Source organism: Mus caroli, chromosome 12, assembly GCF_900094665.2.
Source record: "Mus caroli chromosome 12, CAROLI_EIJ_v1.1, whole genome shotgun sequence".
Classification (NCBI taxonomy): Eukaryota; Metazoa; Chordata; class Mammalia; order Rodentia; family Muridae; genus Mus; species Mus caroli.
The window spans coordinates 96529414-96557134 of record NC_034581.1 but is presented as its reverse complement, the minus strand read 5'-3'; the positions used below and the strand labels follow the sequence as shown (position 1 = coordinate 96557134).

The following is a 27721-nucleotide window of genomic DNA, read 5'->3' as shown; positions in this document are numbered from 1 at the left end:
TTAGGAACTTCAAAGAGGTACCAAGCAGTTGTGATAATCTGAGAATCATATCTTAATTTTTAAACTTTTATTTGTTGCTTTATGTATGTGGAGTAAGGAGGGGTTACACGCACACACACACACAGACACACACACACACACGTCGAGGGTTGACAGGAGGGCCACTGCAAGCAGGGCGAGTGCTCTGATACTAGGTCTCATCTTGAGACTCACCCATTTCCTGTGCTGCTCCCCACCCCCATTTCTGTTGTTGAGGCTAGCGTGAACTTGCCGTCTTCCTTTCTCAGCCCCTTGCCTAGCTGCAGGAGTTGGTGTGCACTGCTGCGCCTGCTCAGATAGTCATCTTCTGACTGGAGAGTAGGAGTCTTGCTATTATATGCTCTTCTTTTCAATCTTAGAACAGCTTTGGTTCAGAAACAGGTCATATAATAAATGTTAACTAAAGATAAATGAGTGCAACAGTGGAGAGGGATGATTGATAAATTCAAATACAGAATTACCTATACATGGGAGACGTGAGTTCTGGTGGTGTCTACTAGGATGACTGTGGAGCATAGTACTAATGTATATTTCAAAATATCTATAAGAGAGGATTTTGAATGCTGTCACTGCAATTAGCATTTGTGATGATTCTAACTACCCTGCTTTGAACATTACATAGTATGTACATGAGTTGAAATATCACAGTGTATCTTACAAATATGTAAAATTACTAGGCATCAATTAAAACTTTAAAGGCAATGAACAGTATACATATTTAGAAAATTTAATTTTCAATGTGTGTAGGTAGGCAGGCTGTGTGTGTGTGTGTAGATTTGTGCATGTGAGTACATAGAAGTCCGGAAACTTCAGATCCCTGAAGCTTGAGTCTACAGGTTGTTGTGAGCTGCCTGACTGAGATGCTGAGAACTGGATGAAAGCCCTGGAAGAACATATTCTTACCCACTAGGCCATCTCTCCAACCCTGACAATATACAACTTTGAAAGGAATCTAAAAGTTGTTTTGGTCAAACCAAAGATTATTCTGTACTAAGAAAGGTAGAGATCTTATGGACAAAATTACTTTGTTTTGAGACAGAGTCTCTCATGTCTCTCAGGCTGATGTCATACTTCCTGTGTAGACAAGGATGATCTTGAACTTGGGATCCTCTTGTCCCTAAGTGCTAACATTACAGGTTTTATGCAGTGCTGTGCTCATAATCAAGGATACCTAAATGCTACACAGGTGCCCTACTACTAATGGAGCTACATCCTAAAATCATATGGATTTAGTTATTGGTTTTTTTTTTTTTTTTTTTTTTTTTTGAAACAGGGTGTCACCATATAGCTCCCTGTTCTGGGACTCACTATGTAGATCAGGCTGACCTCGAACTCACAGAGATACACCTGCCTCTGCCTCTGCCTCCCAAGTTCTGGGATTAAAGGCGTGCGTCACTATGCCTGGCATAAAATCATTTTAAAAAGGTGTTTAGTGGCATTAGTACTGGGGAACTTTCTATCATCTTAGAAAGCTGCTTAGTAATCCTCATATTTGTATTTTGGTTAATTAGTGAAACATTCTATTTTTCCATCTTAATTTTATTTTTTAGATCTATTATTAGCCTTAATTATATAGAGTCTTAACTGATATCTTTTATTTATTATGTAATAATAAAGACTTTGAAGAGTGTATGGAGTTCTTAATCAGACTATGTCTCGGATATGCTCCTGTTTTACAAATAATAAACTTTTAATAAAGTTTGTGATTTTGTTTTTTAAAAAGAAAATCAGTGCAATTATTTTTTAATACTCTTTTTCTAGACTAAGGTGCAGGGAGCACAAAGCTCTGATCAAACTGAAATCTGCAAACTACAAAATATTATTAAGGTAAATCAAACTGTTGATTGTTATATCTGCTATGCACCTAATATCTGTAGATTATAAAATATATATACCAAATTAGGACTCTTAGTTATAAATGATTGTATAGATGATAATACTCACTCACTGTTCTATTTTTCAACTGTTTTATAAATAAATAAATAAAATACATCCAAGAACATTTGCCTTAAAATGTTTTTTCAGTAATCCTTAGTCTGTGTGTTTTTCTGTCTCTCATATTCCCAGTTTGATGACAATTTAAAGGTTTGAGCTTAAAGAATATTGACTAGAATGCTAACTTTTACTGTAAGTAATTATTTTACCTTAGTGATAGAATTTTGCTGGTTTTGTTGTTGTTGTCAAATTTCTTTTATTTCCTTGGTTATATATATTTATCATGGCAAGAATTGTTTTAAATTATAGTCAGTTATAGAACTTTTAGTTTTGGCATAAAGCTATGTTACAAGTGTAGATCAGGACCTGGAGAGATGTTTATTGGCATATGTAGAGGACAATTGAGCAAGAGAATAGTAGCAGAAGGAAAACCTGTATGGATCGAGTCTGTAAGAGCAAGGTGGTGTCTCACAGTTTAGATGTCAGAACCTAACAATACACGTAGCACTCTAACGCCAGGGCCCTGCTGGAAACCTGCACTGTATTACAAAGAATAAGAACATGACTAGCTGTGCTCATTATCAGATGTTGGCAGTGACCCCACTGCTTTCAAGATCTAAGATCTAAGCCGGAAAGCTGGATGTGCCTTTATGCACATGTAATCTAAGCCCTAGGGAGGCTGTAGCAGGAGGATCATCATAACCTCAAGGCAAGCCTGGGCTATGTATTGAGTTCCTGACCAACCAGAGCTATGTAACAAGAAATTCCTGACTCAAAACAACAAAACAAAGGCAGGTTCTTGGCTCAAGTATTGAGGGAATATGTCCTAAAGAAAAGAAGATACTCTTGGCTGCAGGTATAAGGGATTATTTTACCCATGTTTTGTTCCATTGTATTCTTGATGTTTCTCCACTAAATATAGAACAACTTTTTAAACTCTAAGGCGGCATGGACCCATCAGAATTTTCCTAATTTGGGGACTGTGGTTGAATGCTTTTTAGCTTTAATATGTTCAGATAGTCAATCTTAATAATACGAACTTTTAAACAGTGAAATAAGACTTTTTTTGGATTATTTATTGATCATGTACATTCTTAACTTTGTTCCTGTTGTTTAAGGAACTTAAACAGAACAGAAGTCAGGAAATTGATGACCATCAGCATGAGATGTCAGTCCTGCAGAATGCTCATCAACAGAAACTGACAGAGATAAGTCGTCGGCATCGAGAGGAGTTAAGTGACTATGAAGAGCGTATCGAAGAACTGGAAAATCTGTTACAGCAAGGTTATGAGTTTACTAACATCACAGAGTAGATGACATTCTTAAATGATAAACCTTAGACAATAAAAAGTGACACATTCTGTTCACTGCTAAGTTTGTAGCGATGCCATGGCTTTCTGGGTCTGTAGACATGAAAAGCCCTTGGCACTTATATAAATAACTTACAGTTCATGGATTGCTTTGCATTGTTTGCTGATAACACTACAGCAAAAAAAAAAAAAAAAAAGAAAGATATTTTTACCTTTTTTTAAACTCAAATATATAGACTTAGTAGTTCAAATGAAGTATTTGACTTTTTATTGATTTAAAATTCTAGTAATTTAAGCTGTCCAGGTTCTAAACACTCTTAAGTCTATATTATATATATCCAGCAATTTATGTTTTGGAATTTGACATTTGATTCCTCTTGGTTTTTTTATGTTTTAGGTGGCTCAGGAGTTACGGTAACTGATCACTCTAAAGTGTATGAGATGCAAAACACTATTCAGATCTTACAGATGGAAAAAGTAGAATCTACCAAACAAATCGAAGACCTTGAGAATAAAATAAAAGAGATACATAAAAGATTGTCTTCTGCAGAACATGACCAGGAAGTCTGGAAAAATGAACAAGAGCGGCTGGAAGAGGAAAAGAGACAGATGACTGAGCAGTGTGAGCGCTTGAAGCTGGAACTCAGTGAAGCCCAGCAGAGTGCTCTGCGGCAGAGTGATGCTGCGACGGAGGAGGAGGAGACGATCCTCCCACACAGCTCCTCAGATGCAGAGGTCCTGAGATTGCAGCAAGCTTTGACTGGTATAAAGCGTTTGGAACTTAACATTGGTGTTTCTTGGCACACTAGGTCTTTTTAGAGACAAGCACTTGAATAATTGCAAGGTTTATGGAAATTAAGTTTATGGACATGATTATGTAATTAGAATAGAATTGTGGGGTTTGGATTCTGCACCAAATACTTGTCTGCTAGTAGTGGGTAAGGATTAGCAGGATGTCCTTGGTCTGCCTTCCTTATTCTTTTAGGTGTTTACATAGAAGTTAGTGATTCAGAAAGCCAGGTAGATTGCTGAGAGATTGTGGGTATACGATTGTTATTTATTCAAAAGCGTTGGTCTGTTTCTTTAATGTAGACAGAACTGAGTACTGTCTGTAACTAATCAGAGCCCAGATTCTTCCATTAGGGAATGAGTACTAAAGGAAGCAGACAGAGCCCAGTCAGTATCCAGCCATAGCAGGAAAGAGTGGGAATGAGTACTAAAGGAAGCAGACAGAGCCCAGTCCGTATCCAGCCATAGCAGGAAAGAGCGGGAATGAGTACTAAAGGAAGCAGACAGAGCCCAGTCCGTATCCAGCCATAGCAGGAAAGAGCGGGAGGGAGCTCCTCAGCTGAGAAGATGCATCGTATTGTGCGTTTGGTCCCCTTTAGTACAAACTCTATGAACTCATACACTCCTGCTCTGAAAGTGTCCAGTTCTGTGTGCTTGTGAACACCTTTATCTGTGTCCTATATGCCAGTATATCATGAGCTCCTGACCTCAATGGCCAAAACTATATATAACATGGATTTCAACCTAAAATTACATTTAACATGAGATTATCTTCTCCTCTCCCTTCCTTGCATTCCTTCCCTAGCCTCTGGAAAGCAGAATTCTAGAAGTCAACCATGTTCTGTAGTTTTTAGTTCCTTGATTTCTTTCTGTGTGAGTGATACTCAGGATTGCATCCCCCAGGACCAGGGTTTCCTAAGTGCTTCAGCACTGGGAGCTGCCACTTGGGTAAAGGGAAGGTAGTTCAGAGGGGGATCTGGACCTCCAAGGAGCTATGTTCGATTTATTTATTTATTTATTTATTTATTTATTTATTTAGGTTTTTGAGACAGGGTTTCTCTGTATAGCTCTGGCTGTCCTGGAACTCACTTTGTAGACCAGGCTAGCCTCAAACTCAGAAATCCATCTGCCTCTGCCTCCTGAGTGCTGGGATTAAAGGCGTGTGCCACCACGCCCGGCTCAAGCTCTGCTCATTTTAAGTGTATTTTCTTACCATATTGAGTGAGCTTCTTGAGTCTGGTTAACAGTAGAGCCACTCTCCTAGTCCTTCCCTCTTTTCCCATTTCTATAACCGTGGAATTACTTCAGTCAGGAAATAACTGCTTATTTGCTGAGTTAACTGTTACGGTTCTCTTAATGGAGTAAGCAGAAAAATGGTTAAGAACAACAGAGTTGGGGCCTGGAGAGGCAACTCAGTTATTATAAGTACTTGCTGAGCAGTTATGAGGATGGGGCTTTGGATCCCATCATCCAAATATCAGCCTGAGCATACCGTGTGAGCCTATAACCTGAGCTTTGAGGGGAAGGAAACAGGATTGCTGGCTACCGTCCTGGCCTAGAAACAGGAGTCGGCTGCAGGAAGACACCCTGCCTTAAATTAAGACTACTAGATAGGTGGCGAGGGACAGTGGAGGAGATACAAAACACCCTCTCTTGGCCTGTGAGTACGCATGCAGATAGACTCACACATGCAAATCACTCTTTAAAATCAAGATGGTTGGGTTAGGTAATAGTATTATCTTACCTGTGGGGATGGAGTAGTTGTGTGGGCTCTGTGAGCTACTATCGTCTGCAGACTTTCCTTTTGAACAGCATCTGTTCCCATGTGAGTGTTAGAACAGTATTGGCTGTTTATTCTCTGGTTCCTGTTATTCTTCAGTGTATCTTTTTCTTTCTATTATGCAGCTAGAATAAAGTTTTAGAAGTGCAAAGCCCCTACTTTATAGTACTTTATGGCTTTATGGGAACTTGAAGATGCACTCTGAGCTTTGATACTTAAATGTGATGCGTCTGGTCTTCTGGTCTGCATTTACTTTCTCAGTTTATTCCCATCTCCCAGCTTTGTAACTTAGCCATAGTGGACTCTGTGGTTCCTTCAGTCAGTATTGTCTTAGCTCTTTCTCCTTAGTTTTGCTGCGTTGTCTGGATACTGTCCCTAGTTTTCTTTTGGCCAACTAATGTTACATTGACCCAGTGGAGGTCTTACCTGCACCAAAGAAGAGGAGGAGGACCTGTGTTGCCTCTTGCAGGGCCGCTTTGTTCCCACCCAGTCAGGACTAGATGCTCTCCCTCACAGTGGTCGTGCTTGCTGTTTCACACTGTAGGCAGTCATTGCTTACTTGTTCCTACCACAATTCTGTTCTGAAGTGTAAGCTCACAGAGCTAACGCTGTCTTTGTCATAAATGCTCAGTTGTCTTAGAATGAGTGGTAAATGAATTGTTTCAGCTGCTCTCATGTTATTCTGTCTCTGGGTTCCTCTTCCAGAACCTTTCTTCTCTATGGATCTGTATGTAGTACAGTAGTATTAAATTGCTTTATCTAAGGTGATTAGATAACTATACTGTTACGGTGTAAATTTTTACTTATTGCTTTTCAAGGTTTTTTTGTTTGTTTGTTTGTTTGTTTTAAATAACAATCGTACACCTTATACTATTCAAACTAATGGGATGTATTTTGAAACATAATTGATACTATTTTTATCAGGACAGTAGGTTAGTGCCTCATCCAGAGCACAGTGATAATTCTTACACTTTCCTAAAGCACTGGCTTTCTGCGTGGTTTTAAACTCATAGCTTACTTGTTACAGTCATCACGGGAATAGAGAATGGCAGAAGTGGTCTTTATTTCAAACCATCAGCCTGCAACTGCTTGCTGTTGTGTCTATAAATATACTTCGCGTACTATACCTCTGAGTTTAATGTGGGAGGCAGTTATTCAAATATTCTAAGTAATGTCAGATTAATACATTGTTTTTACAGATGCTGAAAATGAAATAATGAGACTAAGTAGTTTAAACCAGGTAACTTTTTGTTTTATGTTTGTGTGTGTGTGTGTGTGTGTGCACACGTGTGGCGGCTCCTTCCAATTTTACGTGGATTCCTGCTATCAAACATGATGCCAGGTTTGCGCAGCATGTGCCTTTACTTGCTGAGTCATCACTGGCCCTTAGCTGTGTTTTAGTTCAAATTATTTTGTAAACACACATTGGTTTGTTTTTGTTTTTTTGTTTTTTTTTGTTTTTTTGTTTTTTTTTGTTTTTTTGTTTTTTTTAATTTTTAAAAATTTTTTGAGATAGGATTTTACTATGTAGTTTTTGCTATCCTAAAACTGTAGGACAGACTGTAGATCAGGCTGGCCCAAAGTCTTAGAGATCTAAGGGGCCTCCTAAGTGATGGGATTAAAGGTGTCCGCCACCACTGCCTGGCTTTTTTTTTTTAATGTTATGAATGAAAGGATGTCTAAATGATGGACTAATTCTAAACTGTCCAACTGAATTATTTTAATCTTTAGATGCTATTAGAGATATACTGAGTAGAACTGGACAATTATGTAACCAGATTGCTTTCTTGTAAGTTGAAAATTCTGTTATCTGAAAATACTTTAACATTTTCATAGGATATCAGTCTTGCTGAAGACAATCAGAAACTTCAAATGTGTGTCCAAACTTTAGAAAAAGAGAAGTCTTTATTGAGTCAAGAAAAGGTAGGTGCTGTTAAGATGGGTGGAATTAATATGGTGTGTGACATAGGTCACAGCATGTGTCAGTTTCTAGGACAGTGGAATGTTTAGTGATAGAGTCTGAGCTCATTGATATGCTTGCCAAGCCAGGTTGGAGGAGCTGGGCAAGGTTCAGAGTGTGAGAGGTTGGCCAGAGTATATGCGTAAACAGAAACCAGTGGGCGTACGGATAGAAGCAGAAAAGAAATGGTTTCTGATGGAGTCCCTACAGCAGCACCTACATAGGCAGGCGGAGAGCCATCTTGGTGGGTAGGAATAAGAATATTGGTGAGCAGTAAAGAAGGGTAGTTTTGCTGTTAGAAGTGGAATCTTTTTTTGTATGTGTTAGTAGCAAAGATGGGGTAGAGTGCCATGATAGATACACTGTTTAGTAGGGAGAAGCAGTATGTTTGTGTCTCTGGGAATTAATTTTTTATCAATGACAGATACTTTGATAGAGGCAGCTAGAAATTGAATTAAAGACTAGAATTTGAACTCAGTTTAAATTGTGAATTTTTTAAAATAATATGTTTTTATGGGTGAATGTATTTAGTAATACATGCTGAAAACTTATACCTTTGTTACATGGCGTCTTTCCCAGAGACAATCTGTGTTAAAAATCCCTAGAATACTTTTCTATATTATAAAGAAAATATTAATTACATTGTTAGTATTTATATGTTAATACATGTCTGGCTTTGCATATATATCCTTAAAAAATGCCAGTGTTACCGTACCATATACACTGTTTTTATATCCCTAGACATTTTAGTTTCAGCTTCTTTTCACATCAGCATATAGGCAGTACTCTCAGAGACATGATAGGTCTTTCAATTCTAAGTTGTTTGTGTACAGCCCTGGACATGGTGAGAGATATTTTCTGCCATTCATTCTGTCTGTGGAATAGCAGCAGTGACTCACTGTTGCTGTCTTTATTGCTGTGTACATACGTCTTCTGGTTTTGTTCCCACCGAGTCCTGCTCTTTATCTAACTGGCTCAAGTACACTTTGAGGTTGTAGACCTCTTCACATATGCTGACGGGCCTGCTGACTTTTCTTATATTTTCAGTTTTCTGATAACTATTTCTCCTTTCTTGTGATGTTAGTATTCATTGTAATGCTTCCCTGATTTGTGTTTTTATACACTTAGTAATGCCAGATGTATCTATGCTTTTCTGATCAACCTGAAAAAAATTAGTTGTGGTTCTCCTAAATGGACAAATAACTTTAGGAAGATTTAAGAAAATATGTTCTTCCTTTTCTTTCTTCCTTTTTTACAATTTACATATTTCTGTTTTATGTGTATAAGTGTTTTGCCTGCATGTAGTTTGTGTACCACACGCATGTTTGGTGCCTATTGAGGCCAAAGAGATCAGATGCGTGAGACTCCAGTTACAGGCAGTTGTAGTATTAGGACCCAAGCTTGAGTCCTCTATAAGAGCAAGGCCTCTGACCTGCTGGGCTGTCTCTCCCTATCATCTCCTTTTTGTTACTGTTTTTGAGATAAGATCTCACTCTGTATCCTAGACTGTCCTGTCCCGTTATTCCCTATATAGCCTCAGGCTGGTCTCAAATTTATAGCAGTTCCTCAGTCTAGCCCCATAAGTACTGGGGTGACAGGCATTAGCCCCCACATCTGGCTCAGAATTATCATTTTGATTGGAAGGAAATGAGAAAGGTGATAGACATACTCTCATACAGTTTTATAGACCCCTTCCATGGAATTATTTTTTTTTTAAAGGAAATTGAGATTATTTCTTTCAAAGTAGATCCAAGAAAAGTTCAATTTAAGATGGCTTTATATTGGTACAAAATGTATAACAGACGTAATTGTGGGAAAATGATGTTGAGTCATAGAGAACTGTCTAATTTTTTAGGTTTTCAGGAAAGTCGTTATTACACAGTAGACTATTAGTGCCCGTGTAGGTCCATGTTTAGTACCGTTGGGTCTGTGGGAATGCTTGCTCAGAGGTAACGGAAGCAGAGAGGTATATTCTGCAGTTAAGAGAAAGTTTTGTATTCCAGCGGAATCATCATTAGGAAGTTCCTTTCATGAGAGAGGATGACTTCTATTTTCTAATTAGAGCTATAGTTTGATTAAGTACTGATTTATTTTTCAATTTTATTTAGTCTGGCTGGGTATTAGAGAGTGGAAATAAATAGCTGGGAGGTTGGGGGCTTTTAATAAAATTGTGTGTGGTCAGCATGGGTTTAGGGACTAGAAAAGGCTCTGCACTGAGAATGGTCCTCTGCAAAGAAGGTAGAGCTAGAAAGTGAATACAGAGTTGTAGAAGTGTTCTCATTGGAGCTGTAAGCAAAACTACATGACGGGAGGCTGTGGCATGGTTCCAGGACAAAGGAGTTAGGAGAAACGGCGTGGGCATGTTTATTTATGTCTGTATGCTTGACCTTTTGAGGTCTCTTCCTGAATGATAGTTTATGCTCTTTTTCCCTTTCCTTTAAGGAAGAACTTCAGATATCACTTTCCAAACTGAGCAGTGAATATGAAGTCATTAAAAGTACAGCTACAAGGGACTTAGATTTGTTTTCTCAAGTACATGACTTAAAACATAACCTGGAGGCGAAGGAGCAAGAACTGAACCAGAGTATTCATGAAAATGAAATTCTTATGGCTGAATTAGAAGAACTGGACAAGCAGAACCAAGAGGCTACTAAGGTAACAGTGCACTCTGTGTGATGAGGCCTGAGGGGCGCACTTCAGTCAGTCGTCTAGGTGCTGAACTATTAGACAGGGGCAGTATTTTGTGGTTTCATATTTTATTTGTTTATGATCTGATAAGAGACTTACCTTTGTCTTCAAAGTTACTACAGTGTGTTTGGATTTGAAGCTATTCAGCTCTGAGTTGGGGGATGTGAACAAGTTAGCACGGCTTTGTGAATGCTACACATAGACAGGCAGCAGCTGTGGGCTACTGTTTGTTGAAGCCTGCTCTCACATTTAAAAGTTGGAAACAGAATATGTATAATGCTTAAAAAAGCTAGAGTTTTTTTTAATTTTAGATTCTTACTTCTAAAAGATAACATTGACTTTTTGTAAGTTATTTTGTGAGATATGGTGGGATAGAAAGTTGTTTTTTGAGTAGATTAAAATTATTAGATTATTAGTCTATTATATATGAAATTTTATAAAGTTTGTTTCAACTCTAACATGAGAACAGTTACTGTGTAAATTAATTTTTCTTTCAGCATGTGATTTTGATAAAAGATCAGCTGTCAAAACAACAAAGTGAAGGAGATAGTGTCATCAAGAAACTGAAAGAAGAGCTAGATGGTGAAAAGCAGAGAACCCATCAACTTGAAGATGATAAAATGAATATTATTAAAGAGTTAAACGTACAGAAAGAAAAGCTAACTCACAGTGAACAGGCCCTAAGTGATTTACAGTTAACCAAACAGAAGCTTGAAGATAAAGTAGAAGATTTAGTAGATCAGCTAAGTAAATCAGAGAAAAACAATTTTGCCATTCAGAAGGAGAACCATGAACTGAGGGAACACATCAGACAAAATGAAGAGGAGCTGTCCACAGTCAGGAGTGAGTTAACTCAGTCCCAAGCCCAGGGCTCCAGCAGTAACTTGAAGGATGACTTACTTAAAGAAGGGGAAACTCAAGTTCAAAATTTAAAGCAAAATCTTTCAGAAGTAGAACAGCTCAATGAACATTTAGAGCAAGTTGCTTTTGATCTCAGAACAGAAAATGAGGAGTTGCTTGAAGCATATGAAGAGGTAAGAAATCAGTTGGAAGAATCTGTTGCTGGCAACAAGCAGATTTCTCTGGAAAAAACTGCTATGCTGGAATGGGAAAAGGCCCCGCTAGAAACAGAGCTGTGTCGAGCTGAAAAGCGGGTGTTGGAAGAAGAGCAGAAGTACGAGCTAACTGTCCAGGAACTGTCCAGCGCGTGCAGCCCCGAACAGGAGCGCTTAATTCAACTCAATCAGGAAAAAGACTTTGAAATAGCAGAACTCAAAAAAAGTATTGAGCAAATGGATACTGATCATAAACGAACCAAGGAGACTTTGTCATCTAGTTTAGAAGAGCAGAGACAATTGACACAACTTATAAACGAGAAAGAGATTTGTATTGTGAAACTCAAAGAAAAAAGTTCAGAACTGCAGAAGGAATTAGACAAATGTGCTCAGACCTTAAGGAAAAATGAGACTTTAAGGCAGACCATAGAAGAAAAGGATAGAAGTCTCGGATCCATGAAAGAAGAGAACAATCACTTGCAAGAGGAGCTGGAGCGGCTTCGGGAGCAGCAGAGTCGGGTAGTGCCCGTGCCTGAGCCCAGAACCCTTGACAGCACCACCGAGCTGGAATCTGAGCTGTCTCAGCTGCACAGAATCAAGGGTCATCTGGAAGAAGAAATTAAACATCACCAGAAGATGATTGAAGATCAAAACCAGAGTAAGCTGCAGCTACTCCAGTCTCTACAGGAGCAGAAGAAAGAAATGGATGAGTTTAAATACCAGCATGAACAAATGAGTATCTCACACACACGACTCTTTTTAGAAAAAGATGAGGAAATTAAGAACTTGCAAAAAACAATTGAACAAATAAAAGCCCAGTTGCATGAAGAAAGGCAGGATAGTCAAACAGAGAATTCTGATATTTTTCAAGAAACAAAAGTTCAGAGCCTTAATATAGAAAATGGAAGTGAAAAACATGATCTCTCTAAAGCCGAGACAGAAAGGTTAGTGAAGGGGATAAAGGAGAGGGAGCTGGAGATCAAGCTTCTGAATGAAAAGAATATCTCGCTAACTAAACAGATTGATCAGCTGTCCAGAGACGAGGTCGGCAAGCTCACGCAGATCATCCAGCAGAAGGACTTGGAGATACAGGCTCTTCATGCCAGGATCTCCTCCGCTTCCTACTCACAGGATGTTGTGTACCTTCAGCAGCAGCTGCATGCATACGCTATGGAAAGAGAGAAAGTGATGGTTATTTTGAATGAGAAGACAAGGGAAAATAGCCAGCTAAAAACAGAATATCATAAGGTGATCGATATTATTAGTGCCAAAGAAGCGGCCCTTATTAAGTTGCAAGATGAGAATAAAAAAATGTCCACTAGATTTGAAAGTAGCGGTCAAGATATGTTTAAAGAAACTATTCAGAATTTATCCCGGATCATTCGAGAAAAGGACATTGAGATCGATGCACTGAGTCAGAAGTGCCAGACCCTGCTGACAGTCCTGCAGACCTCTGGCACGGGTAGTGAGGCTGGAGGGGTTAACAGTAACCAGTTTGAGGAGCTCTTACAGGAGCGGGATAAACTGAAGCAGCAGGTGAAGAAAATGGAGGAGTGGAAACAACAAGTGATGACCACCGTCCAGAACATGCAGCATGAGTCTGCCCAGCTTCAGGAAGAACTTCATCAACTTCAGGCACAAGTTTCGGTTGACAGTGATAACAATTCTAAACTGCAAGTGGACTACACAGGCCTGATCCAAAGTTATGAGCAGAATGAAACCAAACTTAAGAACTTTGGGCAGGAATTGGCACAAGTTCAGCATAGCATAGGGCAGCTTTGTAATACCAAGGACCTTCTTTTAGGAAAACTTGATATTATGTCTCCCCAGCTCTCCTCTGGCTCATCACTTACCTTTCAGGCAGCAGAGCCTCTTAGAGCAAGCCAGTCTTCTGAGCCACATGAGTCTTCTCAGTTGCTTCAACAAGAAGTAGAAGATCTGAGAAAATCACTGCAGGAGAAAGATGCCACAATTAGAACGCTCCAGGAAAACAATCATAGACTGTCTGACTCCGTTGCTGCTTCCTCGGAGGTAGAAAGAAAAGAACACGAGCAAGCCGATTCAGAAATTAAGCAGCTGAAGGAAAAACAAGAGGTTTTACAAAATTTGCTTAAGGAAAAAGACCTCTTAATCAAAGCCAAAAGTGACCAATTACATTCTTCAAATGAAAACCTTGCTAACAAAGTGAATGAAAACGAGCTTTTGAGGCAGGCAGTGACAAATTTGAAGGAGAGAATATTGATTTTAGAATTGGACATTTCTAAATTAAAAGGGGAAAATGAAAAAATAGTAGAAGCATCCAAGGGGAAGGAAACAGAATACCAGGCGTTACAAGAGACGAACATGAAGTTTTCCATGATGTTACGAGAAAAAGAGTTTGAATGCCATTCAATGAGAGAGAAGGCACTTGCTTTTGAGCAACTACTGAAAGAAAAAGAACAGGTATGTTTTGATGAAGTATGTAGAAAAATGCTGAAGACAAAGGAGCCTTCATAATGTGCTTTTTTAAATGCTGTTTCTAAGGAGGACTAAGCTTGTTCATTTAGTAATACTTATTTTAGGGTATTTTTGTTTGTGTGCAGTTTTCTTAGACATTTTAGAAATGTCTTCCCCAAATTACTATATATTTTCAAATTATTTTGTAGAGGATTAATTCTTCATAGACTCCTAAGTACAAAACAAAGATTCAGTAGTGAGTAGCATTTTCCCTATAATTATCAGAGCGTTCCTTAAGGGGGTGGTAGGGATCAACCCCAGGACCTTGTGCACTAGGAGAACATTTTACTTAGAAGCTATTACTTGGCCTAGCCGAGGGAAGTTTTGAAGTCATTTTAATTACATTTTAGGCATATTTCAGTAGGTCTTAGAAATGGCCAACATTTTAGAGATTCCTGTATGAAAGGACCATGAGCTGCAGTAAAGCTACGTTTTACATTGTGACTTCTGTGTGCATATACTTGCATACGTGAGAGAAGCTGGAAAGTTGAGAAACCCAAAATGATCCATGTAACGTGTAATAAACTATTAGAAAAAATATGCTGGGTGATCTATTAAATTGATTTTACACAGTGTTTATTTATCTATTGTGTGTGCTCCTGGCACAGTGAACATGTGGAAGTCAGAGAATATCTTTAGAAGGTCGGTTCTCTTTCTCCACCATGTGAGTTCCTCAGATCAAATTCAAGTCATTAGGCTTCGCTGCCTTTCCTCACTGAGCTGTGCTGCTGGCTCTAAATTGTCTCTGATGGATCAATCCACAATTTGAAAAGTGTTTGCAGTTAATAGTTCCTTAGACAGAATAAGCTCTGCTAATACCCTTCCCCAGCTCTGTTGCTGATAGAGTTTTTCCTCCTTTCTCAGCAGGTAATATTGGAATGTTTTGGTTATATTGGGTTGTTTATTCACTCATGAAATGGAGGGTCTCAGCGGGGAACTATAAAGTGTTAGTTCCTTCTGCTGTGTTCACTGGCTTGTGCGCTCACCTCAAGCTTCTCTACTAAGCTTGCTTTAGTGGCTTTTTACATATTCACTGTAGTGAGAATGCCTGAAGATTTATTATGATCCGTAAGTACTATATGTAGCACGTCTTTGGAGTTACTTTTTAGTGTGAGTTCTGTACTTTGGTAGAAAACATTTGGGAAGGAGATGATAGGCAGAACAACTGTTCAACCACAGTTTATTTTTTCTTTTGGCTGTGCTGGGGTTGAACCTGGTGTGCCACAGACTTACATCCCCAGTCCAGCCTCTGCTTCTTGAACGTGTATGTGCTGCTAGGCACAGGATTCAGCATTGTTTGACTTCTTTTGCCACTTACGTTTTCCTGTAAGAGTCCTGGATTATCTGATCAAAAGGTATACTGTTTGCCAGACATGGTGGTCCATGGAAACCTAGCACTTGGGAGATGGAGGCAGGACGATTTGGAGTCAGCTCGACTGCCTTATGAAGCTAACCTAGGTTTTTCAGATCACATCTTTAATGGTACTGGTCTGTACTGGTTTATAATTGCTTTACAAGGTCTTAGAGCGTGAACCTTCCCACTGTTCTTTGACTGATGGTGGGTGTAGTACCTTTCGGTTCTAAGAGCACACCTGGGAGGTGGGACAGTGATGTCTTTTTTACTTTAATTTTAGGTGCTTTTTAAGGTGCAGTTTTGGCATTTGGTGTCATTTCCTTTTATTGTATTGACATCTAAAGATCTAAATTATGCAGATTATATTGAAGATCTATATTAAGTATTTTATTACTTGACTGTACTTAGTATAACCTAAATAATTTTTTAAAGGATTTCTTTATGTAATTTAAAGGTACCTTTGTTTAACCTATACAGCTTGAGCAGCTTTAGTCAAAATGCAGAAATGGTCCAAAGTCCGAGACTTTGATGACCAACCTGATGATGTACCACCTCACAGGGTTTATATACCATTATCACCTTCCTCTTCTGAGTTGTTCCCTGAACCTTAGGTATGGATTTTGTGTTATAGATAAATTAATTCTGTATGGATACCTCATGCTAGCTTGTTCTCTTTATTTTGGCTAGTTGTGAAATCATCTCTACCTACTGCAAAAATAAGCATCTTTGAGGGGTGAAATTGATACTTACCTGTGGGTCTAAATTAGTTTTTAGAATGGATTTAGAAACTGTAGTGGCTTAGTCAAGTGGGAATAGTGGGTTTTCTTTCAGGGTCTATGACCCCACTAGCCACAGATACTTGGCTAGGTTTAGACTACCTGGAGTGAATTCCCCCTTCCTGGTAAGTCCTATTAGTGATCTGTCGGTTACCCCCAGTGTACAAGTGACACGTTGTACCATTGGTGAGGCCTTGACAGGCTGGTCCTTGTTGTCCCTAGGCTTTACAGATGAGTAGGACTACTAACTGCTTTTCTCTCTGTGCCTCCTGCATCCACCTTTCCATACTGGGAGAACCTAGTGCTCAGGGAGGGGGCTTCCAGGTCAGTTCCAGTCCAGTTCCTTCAAGCCCTATGTCTAAAGTGTGTGCTGTGCCTTCAAGTTCTGGGAGGCAGCCAAGGGCAGGGTCAGTATTTTGTGTGTGTGTGTGTGTGTGTGTGTGTGTGTGTGTGTGTGGTGGTGGTGGTGGTGGTGTCTCCTGGACTCTCCTTGCCAACAGCTCAAAGGGAGCTTTCCAGTGCCTAGCAGTAGAGTTTTGTAAGATAGGTCATGGCTCTGGTAGGGGGGCATTATCATCCCAAGTGCTATGACTTTATTTAAACTAGCATATATATATCTTTAAGTAAACATAAGATATTGTTTTTCTATGGCTTTTTCAAATGCACTTAGTATTATTTATCATTCCTCACTCCTCCTCTCTTCTTCTATGTTACCCTCTCAAATTAAAGGTCCCCCCTATATTTCTTCTATTTTCTCCTTTATATCACCCATGTCCTAATATTTTAAAATGTTTCTTTAAAAAATTTTTTTAAAATTTATTTTTATTCTTTAATCCTTTTTTACAGTTCAGACTTCATCCCCCTCCTGGTCTGCCCCTGACCACTCCCCATACCATACCTCCCTCTCCTCTGCCCCTACTGGTCTCCAAGAGGATGTCCCCAACCCCACCCCACCAGGCCTCCCCATTCCCTGGGGCCTCAAGTCGCTCAAAGGTTAGGTGCATCTTCTCTCACTGAGGCCAAACCAGGTAGCCCTCTGCTGTGTATATTGTGTTGGGGCCTCATATCAGCTGGGGTATGCTGCCTGGTTGGTGGCTCAGTGTCTGAGAGATCTCTGGGATCCAGGTCAGTTGAGACTGCTGGTCTTCCTATGGGGTCACCCTCCTCCTCAGCTTCTTCCAGATTTTCCCCAGTTCAACCACAGGGGTCACTGGCTTCCATCCATAGGTTGAATGCTAGCATTTGCATCTGACTCTTTCAATTGCTTGTTGGGCCTCTCAGAGGGAAGCCATGCTAGGCTCCTGTCTGCAAGCACACCACAGTATTAGTAACAGTGTCAGGGCCCCAGGACTCCCCTTGTGATGGATCCCAATTTTGGCCTACCATCCATGTTTCTTTTATTTTTGTCTTTTGTTTTTTTGCTTTTCAAGTACTACGGATTGAACCTAGGGCCTCCACACGCATGCTAGGCAACGGCTCATTCACTAATCCAGACCCTTTGAAAAGTTTCTTTTTTTCTTTTGATGGGGGTGAGGGGTGGGTTCTTGAGATATAGCCTCTCATTACCTAATTCTGGCTTGCCTAGAATTTACTGTGCAAACCATGTTAGCCTTGAACAGCTTCTACTGGATTAAAGGCATGTATGTACCTTTACACCTGGCTCCTTTTAAAACATTTCTAATGAACACTTCTTTTAGCATAGCTTTGGATTTATAGACAAGTTGTAGAGATTGTGAAGAGAATTTTCATCTACTTAAGACTGGGTTTCTCTGAGGAGCCCTGGCTGTCCTGGAACTTGTTCTGTAATCCAGGCTGACCTTGAACACACAGAGATGAGCCTGCCTCTGCCTCCCGAGTGCTGGGATTATAGGCATGCGCCACCACCACCTGGTCCAGTTTATCTCAGTATTACATATTTCAGCTAAATGAAGCTGCATTGCAGCAGGATCCAAAGCTCGAGCTTGTTGGTTGGAGTCCTATAGTACTCGCCACTCGTCGTTGCTGCAGGGTGCTGGGTAGTGTAGGACACCACACCGTATCTAGATGTCACATGTCCTTCAATGTCTTTCAGAGTGTCTTTGGATTTTGTTGCCTTTGTTCCTGCTAACTATATTTTAAAGTTATTTAATGAAGAAAATATCTTTTTGAAAATCTATTATTCTTTAAAGCTAAAGTTGTTTTTTTTCCAAAAGGGCAAGGCTGGGGAGCTAAATCAACTTTTAAATGCAGTTAAATCAATGCAGGAGAAGACAGTTACGTTTCAGCAGGAAAGAGACCAAGTTATGTTGGCCCTGAAACAGAAGCAAATGGAAACTAGTACCCTGCAGAATGAGGTAGGCCTTGACTGCCCTGCACAGCGGCTCGAGTTCTATGTTCAGTAACTAATACGGCAGATGCTCTTTTCTCTCCTCTGATGGGCCGAGGGAGGGTACAGTATTACTTAGTTGTCAAAAGGGAGAACTATGATATATACCTTTTGTACAAGAAAATTATTTACTCATAATGTATGAAAAAAAGAGATTTACTAAAAAGGTACTCAGCCATAAGAGCCCAATATTTTTGTATAATTCCATTTCCTGCATAAACCCACGTAGATGAGACCTTGCAAAAGGAAAGCTTCCATAGGAATCTTTAATGTAATCTGGGGAGAACTTTTCCCTGTATAAACATACTTTGCAGTGTGTGGCATTAATATATTAATACATTATTATATAATATATAATATAATTGATGTTAATAATGATTATGCTTGTTATAGTTAATTAAAACATGTTAATTTTAACATTAAAATATGATTAAAATAATTACATTTAAAATAGTGTTATAATTAACAATTCAGTAGAAATTTAATAATATAGGTACAATATACTAATACGTTTCCATACTATGAAACACAATTGATGTTTTGCGGGGCTTTGCGTTGCACAGAAGGAAAGTAAAGAAGGTTCCTCTACCTAGGTCCAGCGCTTACGGGACAAAGAATCCCGGCTGAACCAGGAGCTACAGAGACTGCGTGACCACCTCTTAGAGTCAGAAGACTCTCATACTCGGGAAGCTTTGGCTGCAGAAGACAGAGAGGCCAAACTGAGGAAGAAGGTCTCGGTGTTGGAGGAAAAGCTGGTGTCATCCTCTAATGCAATGGAAAGCGCAAGGTGAGTGTTTCGTTCTCTTCGGCGTGAACTTTAGCTGGTCATTTGTTGAGCCTCATGCTCAGTAAACATTTTTCTTGTTAGTTCATTTTTCACAGACGTCATCGTCTCCCGTTTACAGGTGAAGTCTTAGGGTGAAGCGGTATAAAGCTTGTTCCAGGCACACGCTGTGGGGCTCATAAGGACCTAGCACACAAGCTTCCTGCCACTTAGCCTTAGATACTGTCACTTGCCATTTTAAGGGAATGGTCCTGAAGTACTGTCAGGTTGTATTGGCCCTGTCCAGTTCCCCAAGAGGTGATTTAGTTCATAAGGTCTTACTTTTCAGCAGACAAAGCTGATGTTGGACATAGAAAGTGTGTGGGCAGCAACAGGCCGGAGACATGGGTCAGCTGGAGGAGCAGCCTCTGGCTTCGTAGAAGCTTTCTGTGATTAGGTCCCTTGTTAAGTATTTACAGTTTTCGTTTTCCTCAGTATTAAGATTTGATATTTAGTGCTTGCTTTTGTTTTTGAGACAGGGTCTCACTAACTCACACTGGTTTCAGACGTGAGCTTCTCCTGCCTCTGCTTCCCAAGTGCTAGGATTACTGTCATACCTGACTGTACCCTACAAGAATATTACATTTTAGAAAAACATCACAAAAGCTAAAAAGAGATAAAGCAGAGCTCCAGTCACCCAAGATCATTCTTTGTACCGGTTTATGCCTTTTGATTTATATGTATACAGTCTATCTCTTTAAGAGCAAAACTGAGATCATTTTATTACTACTGTTTTGTGACCTTTGTTAGTATTATGTAGTGTGTCATTATACAGTGAGTCATATATTTCTGCAACAATAGTGTGTGACAGCATAGCACAGCATTGATTTACTGACTCGTTTATTACTGGACATTGCTGTTTGTAGCCTACCTGTGTTGTCCCCTGGAGCTGGACTTAGTTGTGAGCTGCCTGATGTGGCTACTGGCAATCACAGTCAGGGCCTCTTAATCACTGAGACAGCTCTCTAGCCCTGGAGTGTCTTGAATATAACTAAGAGCATTGTTGTGAAACCTGAAAATAAACTTTCTGTGTTGACCTTAAAATATATCTTAAGATATTGAGAAGAAGAACTTGTAGGTCAAGGGCATTTTAAAACTTTGGAGATTGTGTTGTTAAGTGAACTTTTAGAAAGTTGTGATCATTTATAGTTCCAAATGTAGTCACGTTACTTTTTTTTTTTTTACTGTGTTCACTGCTGGGGTGATCCGAGGAGACAGTAGATAGCCTGTCTTCAGAGTGTGTAAGTAGAGAGAGCACTGAAAGTCCCCACGCTGCGCAGGGATAGATTAGTGTGCTTTCTTTTTTTTTTTTTTTTAAAGATTTATTTATTTATTATATGTAAGTACACTGTAGCTGTCTTCAGACACTCCAGAAGAGGGCACCAGATCTCGTTACGGATGGTTGTGAGCCACCATGTGGTTGCTGGGATTTGAACTCTGGACCTTTGGAAGAGCAGTCGGGTGCTCTTACTCACTGAGCCATCTCACCAGCCCTGTGCTTTCTGATTTAGATGGAAAACTTATTTAATATGGAAATTAGAGCAGTGAGTGGTTACTTGTATATAGATAGAAATGCCAAAACAGCTTCCGGCTGTGACAGTATATACTGAAATCCTTTATTGCAGTTTTCAGGCCCATAATTTTTCCTAATACCTTTAGTCTCTATCCATTTTATTTACCATTCGGTATAAACTTTCAAGATAAGCGTCTTCAAGTAGAGCTCTGGTCTTACCTGACCAATCTGTGTCACTCAGTTCCCCAAATACTATTTTCCTATTTCTCTTTTTCCTTCCTTTTTTTTTTTTTAAATTTTATGTTCTGACCTGTCTATCTGAAGAGATTTTCTGTGACTCTCACCTATTTTTCAAATTCTGCCTTCTTCATAGAGCATTATTTTAGTACCCTGGTCCTTATATCTAAAACCAAACCCTGTTGTGATGTCTTTTTTCTGAACATGTACAATGCTTTGAATCTTTGATGGTCCTTACATTTTCATTTAATGTATAGGTCATTGTTGCATGTCTTAACCTGTTCTATAAAACAAGCAAACAAACAAAAGTTCACTTGTGTCTTGAAATGATGCTGTTGAACTTCTATCCTTCCACAATATATATTAAACATAGATTAATTGACAGTAAATTTTTGTCATATGAGAAAATCCAGTCTATAAGCCACATTATGGCTTCGTGAATATTTAAAAACTCATTTATCCTTATAATCATGCTTTGAAATGCTAGCCAGTCAAGTTGAATGAATAAAAAAATCCAAAGACATTTAGGGACAGTTTAGGTCTTAGTTTATTTCTCCACAAGAGGGTGCTCTTGGGTAAAATATCTTCCAAGTGACAGTTGCTTTTTATTGGCTTACTCTTGAGTAAGGGATTAACGGGATATTAGTCATAAAGACCATTCTGGCATCCAACAATAATCACCATTCACCCAGGACACACTCCAAAGATAAGATAAAAATCAGATCAGGTATGGTAGTGCATGCTTTTAATCCCAGCACTTTCCAGGCAAGTAGAATTTGAGGCTAGCCTTGTCTACTTAGTGAGTTACAGGCCAACCAAAGGCTACATAGACTGTACCTCAGAATTAACAAAAACAAATCAATCAATCAATCAATTTTTAAAAAGCTGTTACTCAGGATAGGTGCTGTGATGGTTAGTTTTGGCAGCCTGACAGGATTTGTTATCTTCTAGGTGACAGGCCTCTGGGCAGGCCTGGAAATTATACAGAGAGTGATTGAGGTGGGAAGACCTGTGTCTTCTGTGGGCAGCACCTTTGTGTGCTCTGGGGTCTAAGTGAAAAGGGGAAAGCAAGCTAACACAGTCATTGTTGTTGTCTGTTTCATGACTGTGGGTGCGCATGGCCAGCAGCTTCACAGACTCTTGCCTCTATGACTCCTCATTGCTACATTGGACTGTATTCTCAAACTGTGAGCCAAAGAAGCTCTCTTAAGTTGCTTCTTGTCATGTATCTGGTTGCAGTCAAGTTGCTGTATAAATAAATCTCTTAGGGACCTCTGGGTTCGTATTTGGAGAAGTGATAGAGCTTCTGTTTGTCATGTAGACAGAAGAAAGTTAAAAGAAAAAGATGAGCAATCAGAACAATTTATCAGTGGATGGTCACTGGAAAGTTACAGGTTCACCATGACCGCGTGTGTGAGGTGCAAACAGATGTCATTTGACTCTGTTCCACATTAGAGCTGAAGCTGATAAATGATGTGAAAGTCCCTTCAGATTTGAATTTATGATAAATTATACTGTGGAATTTAAGTCTAGAAACTTGAAAGTTGTAAGCTCCTTGTAAAAACTTTTATTTTGCTGTAGTTTCTCTTTTCTTTAAGATTTATTTATTTTTATGTATATGAGTACACTGTAGCTGTACAGATGTGAGCAATCATGTGGTTGCTGGGAATTGAACTCAGGAACTCTGCTCGCTCCACTCTGCTCACTCAGACCAAAAGATTCATTCACTATTATATGTAAGTACACTGTAGCTGTCTTCAGACACACCAGAAGAGGGCATCAGATCTCATTATGAATGGTTGTGAACCACCATATGATTGCTGGGATTTGAACTCAGGACCTTCAGAGGAGCAGTCAGTGCTCTTAACCGCTGAGCCATCTCTCCAGCCTGTAGTTTCTTAATTAGCCTAATTTTTAATCTTTAAAAGGACCATTGTTTGTTGAGAGTCAAATTCAAAGGATGATTGACAGGAACAGATCAGAGTAACTCTTGCAGGTGTTTTGTTTGTGAATTAACTTGCTTTAGAATATCAAATGTAGGGAAAATCAAACTGGAGAAGTATAGAATTTCAGTTTCTAAAACTAGACAGAGCTCTGGAGATGGGTGGACAGAGGGGTGAATGATGGGTGGGTGGGTGGTGGTGGTGGTGTTTATATAGCAGTACGAATGGCCATAATGCCTCCAAACTATGCACTTGATAGTGAATATGCAGTAGATGTTGGGTTTTACCCCAGTTTTAAAAATCCAGAGAAGTGTTTTTTTTTGTCTTGTTACATTCACACTAAAATACATTGCAGTATAGCCAGAATTTAATGTACTAAGATGGGAAAGCATTTTGTTGTTGTTGTATTTGTTGATAAATTACTTAAGTAGATGAAGCAGTTTGCCTTTCTTTGTTTATTTGAAGTCATCAAGCCAGTGTGCAAGTAGAGTCTTTACAAGAACAGCTGAACATGGTCTCCAAGCAAAGAGATGAGACTGCCCTGCAACTCTCTGTCTCTCAGGAACAAGTGAAGCAGTATGCTTTGTCACTAGCCAATCTGCAGATGGTTCTTGAACACTTCCAACAAGGTAAGCACTTACCTGCTTGATGTCTCAGTAGAGAAACATTGTAGTTATGGTCATTTTGCCTTATTTAAGTATGAAGTTAGACATAGGAAATCCATAAATGGTTACTGACTTAAGAGGAAAGGTGAGTCAGCACTACCAAGTTAATTAATACTATTTTTATGATTAAAACTGTCATAATTTTTCAAGTTTTAGTATCATCACTAATTATGACGAAGCTGTGGAGTTAGAAAAGTAAATCCAATGGAGGAGAATCAAGTGATGGAGGAGGATGCACAGGGCTGATGTGATGGCTCAGTGAGTAGGTGCTTGCTGCTAAGCATGATGACCAGAGTTTCATTCCCCAGGACCTGAATAGCAGTCGGAGAGAAGCCATTCTTACAAGTTCTTTTCTGACCTCCACATGCACACTGTGGTCTGGGTGTATATAGACATACACAGGAAGTAAATAAATAAACATTTATTAAGTTGCCTGTGTGGTGTTCACACACCTTTAATATCCACACTAGGGTAACAGCCAGACAGATTTGTGTGACTTCTAAACAAGCCTAGTCTACATAGTTCCAGGACAGCCAGGGCTACATAGAGAGACCCTGTCTTAAAAATCTCAAAAAACAAAAATGAAAGAAAAAAATTTTAAAAGAAGAGCATACAAAGAAGAGATAACATACATACAGAAAGGATTGCTAGATTTTTGAAGCCCCTTTTAAGTATTAATCATCATAATTACTGTCCTTTGAAATATTAACTTGTTCTCAACTGTTCATTTGTATTTGAGGTGGCTACAAATAGAAAATAACAGAGACTAGAATGTTTTTATGCTATTTGGTTTACCTGCTTTAGATCACTGACCCATCAATTTGTTGATCCAATTCATCTAGTAACTATTAATTGGGTTAACTGCTAGTTTGATGGGGAGGATAGAGTAGAGGATATTTTTGTGCCTACCATAACTTTAATTTGTACTTATCTGATCCTTTAGGGCTACACATTTAGTTGAAATCTTTATATACACTATTCTTTACATCTTGCCAGATGTGGTAGTCTACACCTTTAATCCTAGCACTCAGGACAAAATGGCAGATGACTCTGAGTTACATAGATCCAGGCAGGGCTACATAGTGGGGCAGAAAGAAAGAAAGAAAGAAAGAAAGAAAGAAAGAAAGAAAGAAAGAAAGAAAGAAAGAAAGGAGAGGAGAGAAGAGAAAGAGAAAGAGAAAGAGAAAGAGAAAGAGAAAGAGAGAGAAAGAAAGAAGCCCAAAACTCAAAACCAGCCCAGTGTTTTAATGTAGTTGCTAGGCTGAGTTTGAGAACAAAGGATTGTGGTGTGGTGGCTGCAGAGTGTTTGTAAGATGCAGCAGGCCCCGGGGATATTACCCAGGAGAGAAGAGCCTGCAAGGCGGGGACGTGCTCACTAGGACACTTATACTTCTTTGAGGTGATTGTTTTTTAATTATTAAAAGTCCAAATGATGTCCTATAACTTTTCCTTTGTCCTTAGAGGAAAAAGCCATGTATTCTGCTGAATTAGAAAAGCAAAACCACCTCTTAGCTGAATGGAAGACAAAGGCAGAGAGTCTGGAAGGAAAAGTGTTATCGCTGCAGGTAGGCAAAATCATTTCCTTTTAAGATCTGAGACTTCGAAATAGCCTCAAACCAGTCATCTACTATTTAATGTTTGTGTGATTATATCCAGCCCTCTACTGTAGAGCTAAAAATCTCTCATTTTGATTTAACGTTTAGAGCAGACCCAGTGAATGTGAACTGAAAGTCACTTTAAATGTTTTAAATGTTGTTATTTCATCTGCAAAATGAAAACAAATTAATCTACAGAATTAAGTTGAATTTTTCTCATTCTGTTTTGTATACTATATTTCATACTTATTCAGGGTTTTACATATTATATCATTTGATCTTGTGGTTCTCTCTCTTATTACTCATTTTAGTAATTTGGGGGAGTTTGCTTTTTTTGTGTTTTGTTTGTTGGGTCTGGGTCTCACTTTGTAGCCCAGGTCAAACTTGAGCTCTCAGCAGTCAGTTCTTGCCTTAGCCTTCCAGATGCTGGGATATGGAAGTGAGTCACTGTGCTTAGTCTTTTATTATATAGCCTCTTGAAATTTTCCCCCTCTATTTTCTATTTTCTATATAATGTCATATATAAGGTATGGGTGAGATCAACCTCTCTGCCGAGATATGGTGACTTGCTTTGGATTTTGGAGACACTTTTCTCAGTCTGACAATAGCTGGTGACAGTAATGAATACCTTTATCTGGAGTTAGTGATGGATATTCTGTTTAGGATTGGTGATAGTCCAAGAAAGGAAACTTACTACTACTAAGTTTAAAATATTTTATTAAATGTTGAATGGCTGTAAAAATTTAATGTGTGTATTATATGTAAAGTTGTTGGTGACAGAAGGGTAGCAGTTGAGCAAATGCCCACATGCTCGCCACTGAGTGTATTGGGATGCTGTCCTCCTGCTGTTCCTGCGGACTCTTCCAGAGTCCTCCTTCCACTTGTTTCTATAGAAACTGGATTCTACTTTTTTTCCATTTACTGAGATGGAGTTTTATATTCTGTGCATGCAGTGTGCTTACTATGCACTTCCTTCTTTACCTCTCATGATACACACACATTTCTACCAGCTAGGCTTCGATTAGAATTGCTAAATTATAGAGTATATATGACAGCTTAGGCTTTATCAGAGGATAGTTTTCCTTCCTTCCTTCCTTCCTTCCTTCCTTCCTTCCTTCCTTCCTTCCTCTTTCTTTCTTTCTTTCTTTCTTTCTTTCTTTTTTTTTTTTTTTGGTTTTTCGAGACAGGGTTTCTCTGTGTAGCCCTGGCTGTCCTGGAACTCATTTTAGACCAGGCTGGCCTCAAACTCAGAAATCTCCCTGCCTCTGCCTCCTGAGTGCTGGGATTAAAGGCATGTGCCACCACGCCCTGCTCTTTCCTTCTTGTTGTCTGCTTGTTTTGTGCAATAGCCCTGGCTGTCCTGGAATTCATGAGGATAGTTTTCTAAACATGATTATGTTAATTTACTCTGACTATTAATATATTAATGATTCTTGTTAAGTATCCTTGTCAACATGATACATCAACAGACTTACACTGGTGGCTGGGAAGGTATATTATTTATTTTGTACAGTTTTGATTACAGCTAGGGTAATTGATAAAGAAAATGATTTTGTTGGCATAGGTTTCTAGGGGCTGGGACCTCTGACATTGAGGTACTTGTATCTGACAAGGGCCTTCTTGTTACATCATCTCCTTGTAGGACCAGAAAGATGCAGCCGGGAGGGGCCTGAACTTGTTCTTTCTTATAAGGCCTACTCCAGCAGCAATGGCATTTTTCCTAAAAGACGGTGCTCTAGTGACCTAAACACTCTTCATTAGGCCCTGCTTTCAGCTCTCAGTTTCCTTTATCAAAATTTATTAATGTATCTAGAAAGATAAGTTTTTGTTTTGTTTTGCTTTTTGATACAGGGCCTCTCTATGTAGTCTTTATTATCTTAGATCTTGTGTAGATTAGGCTAGCTTTGAACTCATAGAAATCCTCCTGCCTCTGTCTCCCAAGTTCTGAGATTAAAGGTGTACACCACTACAACCAGTCAAAAGATAATTTCTTTTAAAAAAAAAAAGGTTTATTTATTTTATGTATGTAAGTACACTGTAGCTGTCTTCAGACACAGCAGAAGAGGGCCTCGAATTCCATTACAGATGGTTGTGAGCCACCATGTAGTTGCTGGGAATTGAACTCAGGGCCTCTGGAAAACCAACCAGTGCTCTTAACCGCTGAGCCCCAAAAGATAAATTTTTAATCAATACTTTTGATTGTGTCCAGTGGTCTCTTAAAGTGAACATCCAAATCTTTCACAAAACTAGTTTAATTCTTAATTTAAAATGTTTATCATTATGCAGGGCGTGGTGGTGTACGCCTTTAATCCCAGCACTCGGGAGGCAGAGGCAGGCGGATTTCTGAGTTCGAGGCCAGCCTGGTCTACAAAGTGAGCTCCAGGACAGCCAGAGCTAT

At 39.2% G+C, this 27721-nt stretch overlaps 1 protein-coding gene across 2 annotated transcripts in view; it reads left to right on the top strand.

Moving 5' to 3' along the window:
• The window catches only part of Trip11 (thyroid hormone receptor interactor 11), a 68888-nt gene that overhangs the window by 14446 nt on the left and 26721 nt on the right, over positions 1–27721 (top strand). For both annotated transcript variants that reach the window (XM_021178679.1, XM_021178681.2), the window contains exons 5-15: positions 1801–1866; positions 3093–3258; positions 3682–4047; positions 7053–7093; positions 7690–7776; positions 10256–10468; positions 10999–13998; positions 18375–18515; positions 19141–19334; positions 23529–23692; positions 25190–25293. In XM_021178679.1, the coding sequence (XP_021034338.1) occupies positions 1801–1866; positions 3093–3258; positions 3682–4047; positions 7053–7093; positions 7690–7776; positions 10256–10468; positions 10999–13998; positions 18375–18515; positions 19141–19334; positions 23529–23692; positions 25190–25293 (4542 nt within the window). The remainder of the gene's footprint in view (positions 1–1800; positions 1867–3092; positions 3259–3681; positions 4048–7052; positions 7094–7689; positions 7777–10255; positions 10469–10998; positions 13999–18374; positions 18516–19140; positions 19335–23528; positions 23693–25189; positions 25294–27721) is intronic.